The sequence below is a fragment of the Asparagus officinalis genome, chromosome 7 (genome assembly GCF_001876935.1).
Source record: "Asparagus officinalis chromosome 7, Aspof.V1, whole genome shotgun sequence".
Taxonomy (NCBI): Eukaryota; Viridiplantae; Streptophyta; class Magnoliopsida; order Asparagales; family Asparagaceae; genus Asparagus; species Asparagus officinalis.
Window position 1 is genome coordinate 86283088 of NC_033800.1, and position 15577 is coordinate 86298664.

The window sequence follows — 15577 nt, forward strand, 5'->3', positions numbered from 1 at the left end:
CAGAGAATAAAATTAATATATGAACAGTCCCCCCTCTCGCTCCGACGCATTCTCTCCCCTCCGCCTCCTTTCCTCCCCCATGCGCTTCTGTTTCTCCGCTTCCCTCACTTTCCTCTTTTCGATTCGATTTGATCCCCTCCCACGTGAAATCCCTTTCCCTTAAAATAAAAACCCTAGAAAGAGAACCCCTTCATTCTCAATCTAAAGATCAAGGTCGAGATCTTCCGTCGTCAATGGCAATCGAGGACTCCACCGACAGTTGCAGCAGCAAAGCGGTCGACTCTTCCTCCCTCCTCTCGAACAACAACGTCAGCCATCAGCAGCAGTAGCACCGCCACAAGCTCAACGTCTTCAACGAGGTCCTCCGCCGCCTCACAGACTCTGGCTTGCCAAAGGCACAACCGTCGTCATGACGACGACCTTTGGGCCCACTTCAAGCCGTCATTCGACGACGACCTCTGGGCACACTTCAATCGCCTTCCCGCGAGGTTAGTGCCGGCCTCTTGATCTCGAGGTTTTTCCGAGGATTTTTTCCATTGGTTGATTGTTCTTGATTGTTTAGATATGCGATGGATGTGAACGTGGAGAGAGCGGAGGACGTGCTCACGCACAAGAGATTGCTGGAGCTGGTGCGTGATCCCGCAAATAGGCCTGCCTTTGCCGTCCGCTTGGTTCAGGTGAGAAAAGAAAGGCATTTTCTTTGATATCTAGCTGGTTTGTTAGCCGGGCAGTGCAGTGGAACTCGAGAAAGAGGCTTTGGTTGGGTGGGAGAGAAGGTGAAGTGAAATATTAATGGAACAATTGTATTAACGAGGCAGTTGATAAATTTTTTGATCGAGGTAGACTCTAATGATAGCTTTAATAGTATACAAAACATATACTGTTTTCGAACTACTAGTAAAGGTTGATTGCACTTTAATACCCTAAAGTTCAATCTTTTCTAACTTTGACACCTGAAAGTTCGATTTTTGACAATTTGGTACCCTAAAGTGTGAAAAAATATTGACATTGAAATCTCGGCATAGAAAAGTGAATGAGATACAATTTTTTTAATCACAAAATTTGAGTTTTTCTCTGTTTGGGGAAAGTGAGAAACAAAGCTAGGGATTTGCGTCAAATTGTCAAATTAACGTCACCTTGGGGTATCAAATTGTCAAAATAGAACTTCATGGTGTTGAGTTTTAAAAAGGGTGAAACTTTGGGGTGTTAAAATGCAAGTAACCCTAATAATAGTAGTATAATAACATTAATAATAATAGTAGTAATAATGATAGTAATGATAACAATGAAGACAACCTATTACCACTTGTTGCTCCTGCAACCAGTGACACCTGTTTAGTATACAGTGATAGAATAGATTGATCTGAGAATTGTGGTTATACATTATTGTTGTACTTTTAGACGAATTTATGATGGTTTTTTTTGCATGTACGCTTTAGTAGTTTTAGCGTATGTGGAATGATATTCTTTTATTCAATTGAGAGGGATGCTTTCCTTGCACTTGAAAACGTAATAGCTTATTACTCTGATGAAAAAGTATTATGCTTTTATTGATAAACTAATCTGGGCATTTAACTGGCTCGGAGTTTCTTTAGTTCCCCCTAGTCATGTTTGCAAGTTAAAATTTATAGGAATATTCCTATTTAGGAATGCAGACTCAGTTCTTTGGTTTCTATTTTATGTGCCTATGCTATGGTATAGTTGACTTGTTGTACTTGGCATCTTAATGTTCATTGTAGGTTCAAGGATAATATCGTTTTGGTTTTTGTATTCTTATTCAGGGTTTAAATACGTTTAATCCTAATAGTGTCAACCTTTTTTTATTTTAGTTTTCTCTCCTCCTTACCTTGGTTGTAGCACATAATGTGAAAGGTTTTCGATCTGTGTAGAGTAGCTAGTAGTTTCTTCAAAACATGATGTTACACTATGCTTATGGTATTTCATGATACTTTGTTCATAGAGGTAAAGTTTTTTGAAAAATTGGTCAACTATTTTCTGGTGTACGTTTGATTTCAAGTACCATGCTGAAGTCAGCATCATTACAATGGCAAAGTACTAAACAAGCCCATGATGGTTCCATTTATAATAAGTTTATAGATGATACTACAATGAAAACCTCTTTTCTTTCTATGGTACTGCTGTTTTAGGACTTGTCGCACTCTTATACAAGGTACTAGTTTTGAAATCAAAAGAAATATATATGTTGAGCGCTGCGTGTTGTCTTGTGGATATGAGTTGAAGTGCTTCTTTTAATATTTTATTGAGACTTCTAAAGAATGCTACAGACGGGAGACCCCACGCCAACGCGCTACATTTTTCTCCCGAGCCACATTTACGAAAGCCTGATTTTGACATTGTTCTAAATTATGCACATATTATTGTTTAAAGGTCTATTTTACTGTATGCAGTGTCATAGCTATTATATTTTTATAGACATCGTATTGACAATCTTTATGTGACATTTAATTTCTGTCGGTTAATTTTTTGGAAAAACTATTAAAATGTCTTGACCCTATCACTTTCCTTCAAACAATCTCTTAAACTGATCAATTTCACTGCTGGACCTTTTTTGACTAACTAAATTTGTTTCCATGATACTTGCACATACTTCTAGAAGCATGGCATATTTCTAACCCTTAAGTTAATTTCATGGTGGAGCTGTTTCTAGGTACCCCCATTGTATGATGGAAATCATGGTGGTTCTTTTGGCAGCACACATGGTGATGGCGATGATCATTGTTCTTCAAATTATTTCCTTAATAAACAAAGGTTTTGATACTACTTTTCTTTCGAGTTTGTTGTTTACATATCTGAATTTCTCTCTTCAATTTTGCTTTCCAGTTTGCTTTTGTTCATAATTACTTATTAGCTTAAATTTCTTGAGACATTTATTTATTTATTTTTTTGAACTTTTGTCAGCATTCACCCCCCTCCTGCCTTTGGTTCATCGCAAAATCTTGAGACCTTTGTCCTCGAAGCAAGCAAGCAACACGTTCAAGATGGAAACAGTGCTGCGGAGGCCTTCCAACACTTCAGCAGGTTGTTTTAGTTCTTTGTTTTTTTTTTCGTGTTAGAACAATGGCTTACTGTTTTGTTCTGCATGTTTAATGATGATGGTAAAAGTGATAGATAAAAATTGTGCGACTTGTGTCTAAGCATGCATTTACATTACAAGTAAGGTACCATATATTTAATTTAGATTTTCTCATTTTTATCATGTAAGAAAAAAAATATTCTATCTTAAAATAATCCACCTTTCATAATGAAGAATAAGTTTTCAGAAGTCGATGCTTCAAAACTGGTTTTTTTCCCGAGTTCTTCAATCTCTTCTATACTTCTGTCTCTTCGAGGGGGAGTGTTAGTTAAAATGAAAATTTCCTCTTATGAAGAAGAATCTTCGCTTGTTAAGTTTGTTTATCTGTTTCCTTTTTTTCCTTTTCTTTATATTCTTCTGCTACTGAAGGGGCAAAATTTTCTACTTAAAGACTGAAAGGAATTGATTTAATATATTGGACGACTATAATATAGAAACACACTTGTCACATTTTCTATGTCATCCATTACTTTGATGACATGTTTTTGATTCTTTCTTCCATTGAATCAACTAGAGACTGTACTAAAACTTTATCTTTTACATAACAACACATAGTGATATCTTTTTTTTAATTATCTATTTGACCTTTTAACAACTTTAATGTGGTTATCATTGACATGAATTGTAAACTGGCTATTGCTATTCTCACGACTACTATTTAAAATGTGTGAAGACGCTTACACAATGAATTATTGGATAGCATCTTTCTCATCAATTATTTCTTGACTGCATACTCTGCATTGCCAACATCTTCGATGATCCATCTTTTTTGTTCCACTAGTCTGGGTATTATAGTCACGGGTTTGATATGGCTCGTAGCTCAGCCATCTTATCAAATCCTTATGACATCACCAACACTTCCCAACTTTTCAATGCAGGTTGAGGGATATACTTATGAAGCAAGTGAAGCACCTTTAGCATGCTTCATAGACCAGTCTCTTTTTCTTTTTCTTTTTAATTTGCACCCAGTTATAGTTGGAATCGAGGGGCTCCTACCATGTTATTTGACGGTTTCGTCCTAACTTAAAGCTTTAGCCTAATGTTGATATCAAACACTATCTATTTAGAGACCTTAAGTAAGTTTTTGTGTCTAGGCTGTTTATGACTATTAGCGCAGCCAGGTTCAAAACCGAACTGAATCGTTGCAAGTCGGTTCGGTGCGTTTCGGTTTGGTTCGGTTTGTTCGGTTCTAACTTCATTAATTTAGAGGTGCAAATTCAGCATTATAAAAGATCATGGAAGGTAAATAAATTTAGAGGTGCAAACATATGCAGAGCACAACAGAGGGATCTCATGGATTGAACTTTGAAGTCACTTAACCAATGCTTGAATAAATTCACACCACAGAGGCACAACTTGGACAAGCTAGATACAATTTACAAGTCTAAGCGCATACTAAATCATTTTAGATGATAATAAACAGATCAAGTTTCAATTAACACAAAGCATCATCTGTACTAGCCTACTAGGTCTCATTGAATTAATAAGCATTCGTTTTCTTATGAAATGTTACTGGACTACTAGAAACAACATCAGAATAACTTGACATTCATTGAATTAATAACCAGTTGCCATCCTATTCCTCATCGTCGCCCTGTAATATACAAAAAAAGCAAATGAATGAGTTCTTGTGTTGCTGTTCAAGGTAACATATCCTTTCCAGTCTAAAAACAAAACATTAGCTTACCCAAATAGAAACCATTATTACCTGTGTTCTTCCATGAAAGCTGTTACAAATCCGTGATTGTCGGTTCAATTGAAAGCTTGCCCAAATCTGAAAGATAAACAAATAAAAAGTTAATAAAAAATCAAATCATTTAACATACAAAAACATAAATAGTAAATACCTATGTCTAACTTCTCAAGAGTATCCAAATCTTCAAAACAAATTTTGCTTGAACCCGGCGTAGCCAACAAGTTTCGAAGCCAATCGGACGTGCATACTAGGCTTTGTACCATTCTCAGAGTCAATGAGCTCCTAAATGGATCAAGTACTCAGCCACCTGTACTAAATACAGACTCAGAAGCAACTGTAGAGATTAGAATAGCCAATACATCACGAACCATCCGGGAGAGAATTGGGAACCTTGCACTATTAACTTTCCAATAAGCTAAAATATCAAAGTTACTTTGATCGGCTTCAACATCCTCGCTTAGAAATTTTTCCAAATCTGCTTTTGCTTCAATGCTTCCTTTTGCGACTTTCAACCTTTTGAACTGACTTCTTACATCGGTTATTTGATTAACATCACTGTCAATATTATTAGATGAAGCACCAATTGATTGCTCACTTGCATTTATTTTAGTTCCATATTTAATTTTGTAGTCATTGAATAATGCAAATGCGGCATCTTTGATGAATTTTAACTTATCAACACTTTCTTTCTCATCGTTTGTAAGGTCAAGAATAAAAATCACAAAATCTTCTTTATTTCGTGGATCTAGAAGCGTCATAATATAAATCAACATGTTCGTCTTCTCCCAACTTCCCCAATACTTCTCATATTTATCTGTCATTCTATTAGCAATTCTAGCATATGATGCATCATCATACAATCTCTATGTTTGCAAGTCACAAGCAACATTACCAATTTCTTGAAGAAAAAAATTACTTGTCACATACGAGGAACATGCAACAAGTACTGTTAGCTTGTAAAATTTTTCAAGCAAAATACATAACATTCTCACATTAACCCAATCATCCTCCAATAGCATTCCATGAGCTCCATTTCCATTACTTAGTTTAAATCTAAAGAAGGGATCCTCCTCACCATATCTTTCAAAAGCTTTTTCATATTTTTGAGCAATGTTCGACATCAAAAAAGTGGAATTCCATCTAGTGCATACATCCAAACATAAAGATGAACCAAATTTATTTTTTTCTAGTTCAATACAAGTTTTGAAGTTAGCTAATCTATATGGAGATTGCCTCACATATCTCACCGCCGAACAAACACGGGCAACGGAATCCCCCAAACCTTTGAGTCTATCACTAACAATAAGATTAATAATATGAGCAATGCATCTCATATGAAGATATTTCCTACCCAACATTGTGCCTCCCCAATTGTTGAACCTCTTTTTTAAGTATGTAATCATGGTATCATTTGAACTAGCATTATCAACCGTGATTGGGAAAACATTCTCAATTTCCCAATCTAGTAAACACTTCTCGACCACCTTCCCAAGATCATCTCCTTTATGACTTGAAATAGGACAAACGTTTATTATTCTTTTGTTCAATTTCCAATCATTGTCAATCCAGTGTGCCGTTAAACACATATAATTAATATTTTGAATGAAAGTCCAAGTATCGGTTATTAGACACACCCTCTGACATGTAGCTTTCAATAAATTCTTCAAAATTTTTTTCTTCAAGGTAAATCTCAGTTAGACACACCCTCTGACATGTAGCTTTCAATAAATTCTTCAAAATTTTTTTCTTCAAGGTAAATCTCATAGCAATCTCTTTGGATTGTCCAACATTTTTTTCTTCAAGGTAAATCTCATAGCAATCTCTTTGGATTGTCCAACGAGAAGGAATATGAAATCTAAGGCAAGCGGTTGACATGAAATTTTTAAACCCTAAACCCTCTACTAACTTGAATAGAAGCTCATCTAAAATGATAAAATAACTGAGGACTTTTCTTATGGCTCCTTCATCATAACTCCAACTACCAAGGGTTCTCATTTTCGTACTAGATTCACTTTGTGAATCACGATTTGCCTGTAAATTTAATTACTTCTGTCGAGTGTCGACATTATGTGGATGCTTTTTGCAAGACTCCATGTGATTGCGAAGTGCTGTAGTACCATTTTTTTTACAATATGCAAAATACATTTTTTCACAATACTTGTATTTTTCTTTTGGGTCACCATTTTTGTCTTTAAACTTAGTAAAATGATCCCATACCTCCGATCTTCCTTTTACTGCTTTCCTTTTAGTCAAAGTCTGAGAGACTTGTGTAGATTGATTAGAATCAACTTGGCTTATATTTACATTAGGATTCTCCTTTTGAGAAGCTTGTAGATTATTTTAATAATTCAACTAAATTAGGGGTTTCAACTTTTTAGCACACTAATATGCATAAATCAAACTATTGTAAACATGTATGTAAGCATTATAATCATTCAAATTGAAGAACAAAAGTGAGTTATGGACACAACAACAAAAACACAGATCAATATCAAACACTGAAAGCAAACACCAAAACTATAGGCATTATCAGTAACATGATCCTCTTCAGATCTTATTCAAAAGCAAATAAATTTGATTTCTCCAGAGCAATGAAAAAAAGATACATGATAAATTAACAAAGCTATAATACTTGAAAATCTAGATATAAACAGAAGCTTGGATACTTGATTGATCTAATTGCTCATTTCCGAATCCTTGGCTCAATTGACAGTGGGAGAGTTTAGAACTAACATGTTAGAGTTCAGAAGAATCAGAACTAACATGGAAGAGTTCAGAACTAACAAAGCATGGATTGAACTAACATTGAACTAACATCAATTGAACTAACAAAGCATGGAAGAGTTTAATAATCTCATTTGGTTCCTGAATCCTGACAATTGAACTAACATTGAACTAACAAAGCATTGGTTCCTGAATCCTGACAATTTGGTCCCTGACACGACACTAGATCCTGAACTAAAAATGAAAATAAAATTTAAAAAAATCCACATGACAAGAAAACTAAAAGCTTGAAGACTGCGGAATAATAGATCATGAGCAAAAGAATAAAATCCACATGAAAAAAAATCCGTCTATGAGATAATCAAATCAAAGTATGTCAACATTGAATGAGAAGGAAGCTTGAAGAAGAGCAAAATAGATCACTGAGATGTTATAACTCGGCGACGGCGACGACAACGACGACTGGTGTGGGTGCGGGTGCTAGAGATAGATCCTGAGAGCCGGAGATAGATCCATGAAGACTGCAGAGCACTGGCGGCTGAGGAGAGTGAGAGAGGGTGAGAGAGGCGGATAGAGACTAGAGCGAGAGAGAGGAAATGAGGAGCGGCGGGCTACGACTCACGGCTGGGACCGAGAGAGGAAATGAGGTTAGGGACCTAGGGTTGAGTTTTGACTCTTAGGGGTTGGGGACGGGTCGGGTTAACGACTAAATGGGTAGGGTTTTGAGAATTGCGGTATATATTTGGTTGGTTCGGTTCGGGTCGGGTTGAAAAGTTTTCAACCTGACCCGAACCACCCTACTCATAAAACCGCTTATTTCGGGTCGGTTCGGTCGGTTTTTTCGCTTTAGACCGAAGCATGCTCAGCCCTACTGCCAGGATCCACGCTGGATGTATCAAGCCAGGTCCGTGTCCGGGTGATTGCGGGTGGGGCATTGGCCGGCCTGACTTTTTTTATTCTTTTTTTGCAAAAATATGTAATTTTTTGTAAAAAAATCAGAAAAATCACTTAGAATTTTTGATATTTCAATAATAATGGTTTAATGACATATTTTTTAAAGTATAAAGCGCTGGGTGAATGTATTTAATAAGATCCAAAAGTTTAGTTTCAAAATAACTTCTATTTAATCAAAGTATTATGTCCCACTAATTTGCATTCTCCTCCATGATTTCAACATAATCTCAAGCAAAACATTCATCATACTATTGAACAACAATTATGTCATCGAAGATCTAAGCTTTTAGAATTTTTTTAATAATATACTCAATATGTCAAAGCCTTAACATGAAATTACAATGATTTCTGATTAAAAGTTTTTTACGGATAACTAAAAATAATTTTTTTTGACCTGGTAGATTTGAACTAGTGACCTAAAGAACTACCTATGACCAACTACAATCTACTGAACCAACTAAGCTAAGGTTGGATTAATCATTCTTTGAAACATTGTTAATAACTACAATTAACTAGCTAAATTGCCCAAAAAACACATTGTCCCTGATCGGGCTCCAGCGGAGGCACCTAGTCTTAGGTTTGGAACTCAACCAGGCCCTTTTTCTGGGCTTTTCCCAGATCCGGGCCTGGTACTGGACGGGCCTGAACTGAGCTGGATTCTAGGATAGGTCTAGGCCGCTGGCTTTTTGGACAGCTCTAATGACTGTTCAACTGCAGTCATAGCCAAAAAAGGAGAAAACCACGAGAGCTGCTATTGTGTGGGGGTGTATATATACGTGTACACTCACACAGATATATGCATACATGCATAATTGCATTTATATATTATGGTTATATATGTGTATCTACATATAAAGGTAGTTAAAACTAAAATATTATACTACAACTCAAATAAAAATAGAGTTCCAACCAAGTTATAACTCCAACAAAAGATTGAGTCAACTTGTTAATAGTTTCAAAACATTAGAAGGGTCCTACCTAAGTTAAATATCAATATAAAAGATCAATGCTACAAGCTTCTAGCAATATCTTTGACCCATATTGCTAAATATGAAATTCGAAGGATTCCTAAGAATGCGCCCTGACTACAAAGAACAAGAAGACAGCGCTAAGTGATGATGTTTTAAGAATCCAGTTTTCCAAGGGCTAGGCAAGTAGCCATCAAAAACCTTCCTGCCCAATCCATGTATCCTCCATGTTTTGTTGTGCTCCAGCAAACAAGGAAACATTATGATTCTTCATCCAAAGATCCTATGTACCCTCGTCCAAGACAACATTGACCTCATCACTAGCCTGCTAGATGTGGCACATGATGAACTAAGGAGCAACACGACATGCAAAAATAACTTTAAAAAGGTAGGAGGCTTAGAGGTGTTCAATGAGTGATATGTCCTCGGATTGAAATTGATACAACATTAATAAATGTTTTTTAATTTTAACCCATTCTTGATTCTTGTACAGTTGTACCATGGGACATTTCTGAGTCCGCCCACTTCCAAAATCATTCATACAGTCAAACATCCATCCTTGTGTATTTTTAACCAAGATTTACCACTTTATTATAGCTCTTTAACTAAAATTGTAGCATTTTGCCAAATATTATAGCAGATCAGACTGAACTATAGCAGTTTACCATAGTCTATAACGGATTTAACACTTAGTTTGGGATTTAAAAATAAGTTAGATTGGGCGTATGAATGATTGGGAGTGTTTGGGTTTAAAAATAAATCAATGCAAAAGAATGGGTTTAAACTAAAAACCCTTATTTATCAGGCAAGAAACGTAAATAAGCATAAGGCCGAAGCACATACTTGAAGTATGAAAATGCCAATACCCTGTAATGTAATTTATTTGAAGAACTTTTGAGATGACAAACAGGTCATATTTGAACCATAGTATAATCCTCCCTTTATCTGAACTCTTGCTTTTGACAAGTGAGTATTAAGAAGCTTATAAATTCAATATCAAAAGTGATATTGCGGCTGATTTTGAACGCACGAGTGAAGGGAAGAAGATAGTGACATCTTTAATCTTTTCTGACCATCTCAAGGTGACGGTATTCTAATCTGACAGAGGAGATGACCTTAATAAAGATAAAAGGAGTTGAAGGATTAAGGATGCAAACCTGTTGGTAATTATGGTCTTTGCATCTGACTGAAAGAGAGGGCAGGTATACATATTATATACCTGATATTTACACTTGGATCTAACTGCCATGCTGTGCATATCAGAGTTGTTTTATTATACTCAATAGCAGAAATTTTTATTACTGCTTTAGATCCCAACTAAAATGTGATCTTATACCTGTTTCTAAAGAAAGGAGCATGATGGTTTTGTTTGATATAAGATATAACCACTCAAGCGATTATTGGCTGATGTTGGGGATTTTGCTCTTAGCATTAACAGTTGAGTAAGGATTGAGTTTTACTTGGAATTGGCCTGTATATTGGAATAATTTTGTAGTATCTCTCATCCTATTCTACCTGTCATCTCTTTCTTTGGATATAGTATTTGTTTGATTATCATGCTTTTATCTTTGTGAAATACCTAGTTATTATCTTCACCATTCCTTCTCCTTGTGTGATCTGAATTGACTTCCTTTTACTGGCAGTTATCACTGTACTCTTTTGTCCTTTTGACTAGTCTGTCATTTCATGATACTGTCCATTTTCCTCTCCTTACCATTTACGTGTGCTTGTCTACACTTCATCAAATGGTGATTTTCCATCTTGTTAATTAATGTTTTCTACTGCTGAAATAATATGCAAAGAGCCTGAAGTATATGATCTGAAAAGAGCCCAACTGCCCATGGTAACAAGCTAGGACTAGGAGGTGTTCTGGTGTTTGTTTGAGGTACCCTTGAAGTACTTCATGGCCTGATAATGATTCTATATGATTCCCACTATAAGATCACTTCACCATTATCTTTGCATACAAGGGGTTAGAAGATGCAGACATCCTTGAGAAGTGACCTAAAAGAAATATTTTTTTAGTTGGAATGCAACAGATACTGCTCCTATTTTACTTCTTCTCATGTTTCTCATCTAATAGAACCTGAGTTCCTTTGGTTCTTTTGAAGCCATGTGTGAAATCAGGAACTACTTGATCAGTCTCTCTAGACAAGGTTTGAATTGAATCAGGGCATTGTGCTTAATCTCTGTAAATAATGTTCCTTAGGGCCAGAAAACAAGACTGTTGATGAAAAGAATTTTGTTGGTAGAAATTCAGTTAGTGGATTGCTGGTATTAAGGTCTGAGTTACCTGTCTTTTTCCTTTGCTTTCTTTTCCCTAAATTTCTTTTCTTTTAAAATACTCTCTTTGCTACGCAAGAAAACACTCTCAGTCAGTTGCAATATTGTAGGAAAATACATTCTAAATTTATTCTAAAATTGGCTGCATTTCCTTTTTTCCCACTTATTACTGTTCTATTTTATGAGACTTGTAGCACCTGCTTATTCTATGCAAGAATTGGTTTAAATTGATTTCTCTTCAAGTCTCTGCATCTTTCATGAGAGTGTTCGTGCATTACTGCAAATATTGAATTTTTGTGTCAACTGGTGTGCAGACCTATGCATGAAATCACCTTTTCGACTGATGACAAGCCTAAGCTTCTTAGCCAGGTAAACATGCTTATTTTAAGTATATCAGACCACATGTCAACTTGAAGTATTCCACAGGAAATTGAAAATAATAGATAAGAAATCATGCTCGTGATTTCTTAAAGGACAAAATTGAGGTGCTTTCTGAAGCACTTCTAAAAAAGAGAATTGGAGAGAAAAATGTATGCGTTACAAAAGCAATAGAACCTTTGTCCCAAAGTTTCTGGTCAGTTACATCAATCTCGCTTTCCACTCAATTTTGTATCGGTCAGCTCCTATGTAAATGGCTAAATACCATATTAACCTAAAAAGTGACACACATTTACCACTTTGGGCTAAAAATTGACACCGGTGACACTTTAACCTAAAAAGTGACAAATTTTCGACACATAGACCTTATTGATCGCCGGAGGCAAATTTTAAGAGGAATATTAAGAAAATTTACAATATAGACCCCTCAAACTCCTACATTGTTCGGATCACCCCCTACCAGAGAAAACCCCCGAATTCTGAAATTTGTTAAAAAAAAAAGATCCTTACTACCATCTCCTCCCTCCCAATCCCTATCTTCCTTTCTCCCACTTCCTCTCCCTCGCTCCGCCCACTCCCAATCTTCAACATCAAACATTCTATTAAAAACCCTGCCTTCTTCTCCTCTTCCTCTTTCCCACTCCCTCTCCTCCTTGCTTCGACAATCCCTCTTCACCCTCCAATCATTAAAAGTTAGAGAGAAGTTCAAAAAGTTAAAGGAGAGGTGGGGTTGGAGAAAGAGGGAAGGAGGAGGTAAGAGTGAGGATATGGGAAATGGGGGAGAGAGGGTGGGAGAGAGGAGGGGAGGTTGAGGATCGGGAGGAGATGTCGGAAGGAGGGAGGAACTGGAGGAAAGGGAGGGGGAGAGGGTCTTTTTACAAATTTTAGAACTTGAGTTGGGGGGGGGGGGAAATGACAAATTTTAGAACTTGAGTTGGGGGGGGGGGTAAATCCGAAAAATATGGGAGATTTAAGGGGTATATATGAAAAATTCTCTTAATATTTCACTTAAAAAATTGCATACGGAAAGGCCTGTGTGTCACCAATTTGTCACTTTCGAGGTCAAAGTATTGCTAGTACCACTTTTTATGTTGAAGTGGTAAAGGGGTGTTACTTTTTAGGTCAATATGGTATTTTAGCCTCTGTTAAATTAACCACTATTTTATTCTTCTTAGTTGCCTCCATCCCCATTTATTTAGTTGACGTTTGCTCCTCATTAGTTCATTAACTAGAATCCTATTGTTTCTCAGTTAGAAGGTTGTTCGTTTTCGTTTTCTTTCTAGAGCTCATCTTCTCTAAACATACTTAGTTCAAGGTTCATTTCCATGTTTCCAGCTGACATCTTTACTCGCTGAAGCTGGCCTTAATATCCAAGAAGCACATGCATTTTCCACAAATGATGGTTACTCACTAGATGTCTTTGTTGTTGATGGATGGCCATATGAGGTAAACTTTCCTTCGAAGTATCATTTTGGTACTTGATGGATCTTGAACTCTTCCAGACACTTTAGAAGAGTTTCCTAGTGAACCTTGCTTGTCATATTGCTGTTTCCGTTTTATCCAATGAACTACTTGCGAAAACATATTTGAATAAGATGCTTTATGCATTCAGACAATAGAGCATCCGAGCTAAACAAAATATTTAAAATTCAAATATAATAGTTCCATCTCATGCACGTGTTGTTTAAAGTTCAATATGTTTTGTTGTTTGAGAAGTCTGGAAGAAAAGAATTTGCATTCTGATGCAGACATATCTTCAAGTACATAACAACTGTTACATTTACGGTCTGCTATGCTTAGAAGGAAACCCACTACGAGCTTTAATATTCTTAAAAAATGTCTACACAGAAAATCTTACTTCCAGAAAAGTGTGGATGGAGTTAATATTTCATTATTGTTTTTGTGTAAATCTCCTGCAAATTATGTTAGCAGAGTAGAGTCTTTCAATATGTACTATATAATATGGTTACTAGTTAACTCCTTTGTTTAACAAAAGATACATATCTTCACACATAATTGTCACATGCATGTGTGTGTATACAGACGCATGGGCGTTTGCTTGTATCTGATTGTGCATGTGTGACAGGCGTGGTTGTTTGTGCGCATGCGTGCACACATGTACTTGTGATCTTGTATTAGGTGGATAGATGTATAAATATTCATATACTTGTGATCTTGTATTAGGTGGGTAGATGTATAAATATATATTTTGTACAAATGGAATGCGAAAGTTAACAACGTTATGCATCTGTACTTGATGCATGAACAAAAAAAATTAGAACTTGCATTTGATTTTTGGTCTTTCCAATTATATAGATCATCTTCAATAGAGTAGATGATATCTATCATTGACAAATTGGAAGAGAGTGTCTCCAAATTATATAGATCATCTTCAATAGAGTATTATCTTTATATGTGGACACCTATCACCGACAAATTGGAAGGGTTGATTCCCTATCTTACTATATACTTGCACCCATACGCATGTATGCATATATACAAGTTTACAAGTGTTATGTGCGTATCTATCTATAGGTTTGCTGGTGTGAATTGATAGTTCATTTTGCTAAATAAGTTATCAATACACGAGGAGGTGTGATGCCCGTCCGTCACATCTGATTTGTGGTAGTTCGTTTATCAAAATGATTGCAAACTTATGCCCAAAATTTCCTGTATATATACATTTATTTATATGTAAACACTAGCAAGTGATCTTATTTTTCTACTACTGAAACATCTATTTGTATGTACATGCTGGCAAGTGCACGTATTTGTCTAGTACAGAAAGTCCGAAAACAAGAGCATTGAAGACGACGTGATTCAAGATGGATCTTCAACCTCTATAGTTTCATCTTTTGCATTATAGGACATCAGGATCATGATGGGAAGCACGTATTGTGAGCTAAATCACCCATCAATATATTTTAGGCTACCCTTTTGGTTAAGTTACATAATAGGTCATTATGTGATACTTTGCCATATAACACATACACGCTCATACATGCACAGGCTGATACGAGTTGCCGGACGAGCACCATTGATCGTGGAATTATCAAGAGTGGGTTGAGAAGAAGATGATAGAAAATACAAGAACAATTCAGTTTTCACGAAGGAAAATACATTCTTTAGATTATGAGAATAATAGATTACAAATCCCTCTCTCACAATCTCTCTAGAATCAAGAACAATCTCCCAATTCTTTCTAAACCCTAATCTCTTGGTTAGGATCTCACCTCTCTGATTTCTCTGATTGTTTACCCTAAAACAATCATTTTTATAGAGTTTATAATGTGGATAACAAACTTGTAATTAAATAAACCAAAATCAAACAGGAAAACAGAGTTCCAAACGAACCAGGAAGGTTTAGGAAACCGTCGCAGTCAACCACAGAGACCATCGCGGTCGGCTGGATCCAACGACAGAAACCAAAACATATTATAGGGTTTGGCCGGTCGACCGTACATGTCGCTACGGTCGACC

General features: G+C 36.2%; 1 protein-coding gene across 1 annotated transcript in view; it reads left to right on the top strand.

Moving 5' to 3' along the window:
- Positions 444-15577, top strand: part of LOC109846875 (serine/threonine-protein kinase STY46-like) — a 43245-nt gene continuing 28111 nt past the window's right edge. The window contains exons 1-5 of the mRNA XM_020416113.1: positions 444-488; positions 563-677; positions 2669-2769; positions 2920-3039; positions 12034-12088. Coding sequence (XP_020271702.1) covers positions 570-677; positions 2669-2769; positions 2920-3039; positions 12034-12088 — 384 coding nt within the window. The 5' untranslated portion in view covers positions 444-488; positions 563-569. The remainder of the gene's footprint in view (positions 489-562; positions 678-2668; positions 2770-2919; positions 3040-12033; positions 12089-15577) is intronic.